General features: G+C 42.4%; 1 protein-coding gene across 1 annotated transcript; it reads left to right on the top strand.

The window, feature by feature from the left end:
- The first annotated feature begins 839 nt into the window (after nt 1-839).
- LOC138889223 (uncharacterized) lies at nt 840-4,964 on the top strand. The gene is made up of 2 exons (XM_070172496.1): nt 840-1,115; nt 4,833-4,964. Exons 1-2 carry the CDS (start codon nt 840-842, stop codon nt 4,962-4,964), a joined length of 408 nt encoding a protein of 135 aa, XP_070028597.1.
- The last annotated feature ends 1,029 nt before the right edge of the window (nt 4,965-5,993 follow it).

Raw genomic sequence — 5,993 nt, 5'->3', positions numbered from 1 at the left:
TCCTGGAGAATTCGTTTGGTTGCGTGCTAGGGCAACACGACATTACAGGAAGGAAGGAGCAGGCCATTTATTATCTTAGCAAGAAGTTCACAATGTATGAGGTCAAGTACACTCAACTCGAGAGGACATGTTGAGCCCTAACTTGGGTGGCTCAGAAGTTGAAGCACTACTTGTCTTCATATACTACTTATCTCATCTCCTGTTTGGACCCATTAAAGTATATTTTCCAGAAATCTATGCCTACAGGGAGGTTAGCAAAATGGCAAATTTTGCTCACAGAATTTGATATCGTCTACGTGACGAGGACGGCCATGAAAGCCCAAGCGCTGGCCGATCACTTGGCTGAGAATCCCGTTGATGAAGAATACGAGCCTTTGAGGACGTATTTCCCAGATGAGGAAGCAATGCACACAGGTGAGCTGGAATTACCCGAGGAACCAAGGTAGAAGCTTTTCTTTGATGGAGCCGCAAACGTGAAAGGGGTTGGAATAGGAGCAGTACTCATTTCTGAAACAGGACGTCACTACCTTGTTACGGCTCAGCTACGCTTCTATTGTACCAAACATATGGCAGAGTATGAAGCATGCATTTTGGGTCTGCGACTAGCTGCATACATGGATGTCCAGGACGTTTTGGTCTTGGGAGACTCGGACCTCCTGGTGCATCAGATTCAGGGTGAGTGGGAAACACGGGATTTGAAACTCATACCATATCGACAATGTTTGCACGATCTGAGCAAGCGATTTTGATCAGTGGAATTCAGACATATCCCGAGAGTTCATAATGAGGTTGCCGATGCATTGGCCACTTTAGCATCAATGTTGCACCACCCCGACAAAATGTATGTTGACCCGTTGCACATTCAGGTTCGCGATCAGCATGCTTATTGCAACGCGGTACAGGAGGAAGTAGATGGCGAGCCATGGTTTTATGACATAAAGGAGTACCTCAAGATGGGGATATATCCGAAGCAGGCCACTGGAGACCAAAAAAGAGTCATCCGGCGTTTGTCCAATGGTTTCTTCCTCATTGGAGGAGTGTTGTACAGAAGAACCCCAGACTTGGGATTACTAAGATATATAGATGCTGGTCAAGCCACGACAGTTATGGCAGAGGTGCATGCGGGAGTCTGTGGGCCACATATGAGCGGATATGTATTGGCAAAGAAGATTCTTCGAGCAGGGTACTATTGGCTCACTATGGAGCATGACTGTATTACTTTCGTAAGGAAATGCCATCAGTGTCAGATACATGGAGATCTGATTCATTCTCCGTCGACAGAGTTGCATACAATGTCAGCGCCATGGCCATTTGTTGCATGGGGCATGGATGTCATTGGGCCTATCGAGCCGGCAGCGACCAACGGCCACAGGTTCATTCTGGTGACCATCGACTACTTCACCAAGTGGGTTGAAGCTAAAACTTTCAAGTCGGTAACCAAGAAGGCAGTAGTGGATTTTGTTCAATCTCATATCATCTGCAGATTTGGGGTCCCAAAAGTGATCATCACGGATAATGGGGCAAATCTTAACAACAATCTGATGAGGGAGGTATGCTAACAGTTTAAGATTACACACCGCAATTCCACCGAATATCGTCCCAAGGCGAATGGAGCAGTGGAAGCAGCCAATAAGAACATCAAGAAGATACTGAGGAAGATGGTAGAAGGATCTAGACAATGGCATGAGAAATTACCTTTTGCTTTGTTGGGTTATCGCACTACAGTCCTGACTTCCATAGGTGCAACTCCTTATTTGTTGGTATACGGAACTGAAGCAGTAATACCAGTAGAGGTCGAAATTCCGTCCCTCCGAATTGTCGCTGAAGCCGGGATTGACGACGATGAATGGGTCAAAGCTCGACTAGAGCAGCTGAACTTAATAGATGAAAAAAGATTGGCAGCAATGTGTCATGGCCAGTTGTATCAGAAAAGAATGGCAAGAGCATACAATAAGAAGGTGCGCCCTAGAAAATTTGAAGTAGGGCAGCAAGTATTGAAACGGATCCTCCCGCATCAGATCGAAGCAAAAGGCAAGTTCGCCCCAAATTGGCAAGGGCCTTATATCATGACCAGAGTGTTGTCCAACGGTGCTTTATGTCTAACAGATATCGAGGGAAGATGTGTCGACATGGCTATCAATTCTGATGCAGTCAAAAGATATTATGCGTAATTTCTTTGATTATGGTAGTTATTGGTTCGTTTGTTTGTATTTGGTACTTATTGGATAATGAAATGATGAAGGCAATTCTTTCTTCTATCCAAACACTTTTAACCTTTGCTTCCCCCCTTTGAGCCTTAATTATTCTTTCATACCCCTCTTTTGGAATCACTAATGAGAAAAAGATATGAAAAAAAAGAAGAAAAAAAAAAGAAACTAAAAGAAAAATGAAAACAAGATAAAGATCATAAGAAAAACAAAGGAACGGCAGGAACTACGTTTGACCTGATTCCTCGAAGAGGATACGTAGGCGCCCCACGGCTCGGTCATAGGGCACCATAGTGTGCATAGTGTGCATAATGTACCTAGCTCAATATAGTGTAAATATAAAATTCCCCAATCAAGAAAACTGGGGCAGGAATTATGTTTTTGAATTTTCAAAAAGGGTTGATTCCAAGAGTTGTAGCGTTTCACCCATCGAAGTTTATTTTGAATTTCTGATAGCCTTTCTTTAAACCCACACAAAAAAAACCAACATCGATGTCCAAAAAAGACCTCCCGATCAATATCCAAGAGGTGCCCAGTCAGGCAAATGGAACCCGAGAATAATACACTGAACCCCCGCAAAGAAGGGGATCATAAACTGGGAATGAATTGATGGCCAAAAAGAATCTCCGAAAGAGAGAGTCGTATCGGCAACACTCCAATCCCCCGTTGAAAGGCAAAATGAGAGAGTCTTATCTGTGAAAACCTTCACAGGCACCATAAGGCGACGAGAGCTGAGAGAAAAGAGAGAGTCTTATTAGTGAAAACCCCTCAAAGGGCACTATAAGACGACGAGATATATTGGCAAAAAGGATCCGCATTTGCGAAGAGGTGGGCACCTATGTATCCCCAGCGTAAGGCCATCAGGAAGATTGATCGATACGAATAGACTGGGTCAGTTAATCCGTAATGCACGACATGATCATCAGGACCGTTCCCACCATTCAGATAAGTTCTTTCCTTTTTCTTCTTTCCAAACATTTGTTCAGAAAGATTTTTTTTTTACTTTTCGCTTTTCTGTCTAAAAAGACAGAATCCAAAAATTTATTTTGAAAAGGATTTTTCAAAGTCTACTACCAGGGGCCAAAATGGTGCAAAGCCAAGGCAATAGGACAAAAGGGCATTTTGTCGCAAAATCACACGACAAACTGGCCTAGGAAGTTAAGGAGAACGGGGAGAAAGGCGGAAAACGATGGTTGAAGGACTTGTGGGTCAAGTGCCAAGAAGATCCCCAGCAAGAACTGCGATACATCGCTGACCAAGATCCAAGATGGTAATACACCACAGAAAGGGGGAAGGAGGAAGAGAAAGTTAATCTGCGGCAGGATAACCTTAACCTCAAAAACGTTATCCCCAGGTGATAACATGTTATGCCCTGCAGGGCTGTGAGAAAATGAACACTTAAGGGAGTAGTTTTGAAGTCGAAGAAGACTCCCACGGCATGTTGGGAGACAAAAGAGCGGGGAAGGGATAAATGGAAAACCATCCCTAGCAGAAATACCACCCCCAGCAGACATATCACCCCCAGCAAGCAACTTTATCCCCAGCCAGTCTTGGGAGCACAGGGCAAGGGATAGGGAAAGGAAAATCATTCCCCAGCGTGAGTGACACATCTACTCTCCATGTTCAAACTGACAAAACTTTCTTTGATTCTACAGGAAAATAAAGGTTGATGATGGCAGAAAGACACGCCACAAGAAAGGTCACCAAAACCGGGGCAGAAAATATTCTGCCGTTGCCCAAAAATTTTCTCGAGGGAATGAGGAAACAAATTCATACACATTTCTGTTTTTCATTTCATGTTCTAGGTCGTCCACCAGTATAATGAGGGTATACACATTTTTGTCTTTACATTTCCTGTCCTAGGTCGCCCACCAATATAATGAGGGTATGCATTTCTGTTTTCATTTCATGTTCTAGGTCGCCCACCAGTATAATGAGGATACATTTCTGTTTTTATTTCATGTCCTAGGTCGCCCACCAGTATAATGAGGGTATGCATTTCTGTCTTTTTCATTTCATGTCCTAGGTCGCCCACCAGTATAATGAGGGTATACATTTCTGTTTTCATTTCATGTTCTAGGTCGCCCACCAGTATAATGAGGGTATACATTTCTGTTTTTCATTTCATGTCCTAGGTCACCCACCAGTATAATGAGGGTATACACATCTCTGTCTTTACATTTCCTGTTCTAGGTCGTCCACCAGTATAATGAGGGTATACATTTCTGTTTTTTATTTCATGTCCTAGGTCGCCCACCAGTATAATGAGGGTATACATTTCTGTTTTTCATTTCATGTCCTAGGTCGCTCACCAGTATAATGAGGGTATACACATTTCTGTCTTTACATTTCCTGTCCTAGGTCGCCCACCAGTATAATGAGGGTATACATTTCTATTTTTCATTTCATGTTCTAGGTCGCCCACCAGTATAATGAGGGTATACACATTTCTGTCTTTACATTTCCTGTCCTAGGTCGCCCACCAGTATAATGAGGGTATGCATTTCTGTTTTCATTTCATGTTCTAGTTCGCCCACCAATATAACGAGGGAATACCTTTCATATTTTTCCATTTAGGCGCCCACCTGTATAACGAGAGGAATACTTTTTAGTCTTATACTGCAGATCTTGAAATCAGTAACCCACCGGAAGGCAGAAGGTTACAACTGGAATCCCCGGCAGGAAACAATAAAAATCCCCAGCACCGGAAAGCAGAAGGTTGCAACAAGAGGTCCCAGCACAAGTTCAAGCGCATGAGTCAAAAGGAAGAAAACACACGTCTTGAAAAAAGCGGCCTGTGAACATTAAATTATGCCCAGCATAACAAATCTGATGAAGAAAGTCGTATCCCCAGAGGAACCGCCGAAAAGCTTAATGAAGGAAGCCATATCCCCAGCGGACCGAACAAAATGATGAAAACTGGTATTCAGAAAAGCAAAAGGCCAGTATCATCCCCAAATTCACGGAAGGAAAGCACCGGAAGAAACACAAGCCGACAAGAAAGCAAGGCAACAAGAACAAGTTGAAGATAGATGAGATCTTATGATCCGTAGTCTAGCCTAGCTTCTTGTTTTCTTTTAAGCACGGTGTAACAAGGAGGTCGGTAAGCAGTGATAACAGCATTCAACGGCAGTAACATTGCAGTCACATGGTAGTCCCAGCTACCAAAACTTCCCGAACTACATTAACTTGATTCCCCTTTAGCCAGGGATATGTAGGAAACCTTTGAAAGCAAAGGTTCGATTAAATCTTTTTCTATAAAATGCTTCACACGGAGTATTCCAGTGGGCAAAAATCGCTCGTATCCGCTCGCTTTATCTTTGCACGAAAACTCTTTGTGTTTTCGGCCAAAGAGGGGCAGCTGTGAGCACGTGATTTTTGCTTCACGGAAAAAACTACTCCAAAAGAAATCAAAAATGAAACAAATTTCACTTGTGCACAATTTTGAGAATTTGCGTGACATTTTGATAAGAGAATTTGCGTGACATTTTGATAAAGGTTTGTCCGTAATGCTCGCCTCGCTATAGTTAAAAATACAAAGATACGTGTTACAGGCATTTAGGAATAAATGGTACATTTAGGAATTAATTAACCGTAATCTGGTTATAAAGGCAAAAATCACAAAAATATGCATTTTTATTCTATTTGTTAAAGGTCTTAAATCGTATGATAATTGTTGTTAAGTGTTAATTAATAGTTGTATAATTTAATTTTGGGTTTTAGGAATTTTTGTTAATTATAGGGAAAGGAAATACCGGATTTGGGCCAAAAATTCAAATGAAAATC

Source organism: Nicotiana sylvestris, chromosome 4 (genome assembly GCF_000393655.2).
Source record: "Nicotiana sylvestris chromosome 4, ASM39365v2, whole genome shotgun sequence".
NCBI lineage: Eukaryota > Viridiplantae > Streptophyta > Magnoliopsida > Solanales > Solanaceae > Nicotiana > Nicotiana sylvestris.
Note: the sequence above shows the minus strand (reverse complement) of the source record. Positions and strands in the feature narration are given on the sequence as shown.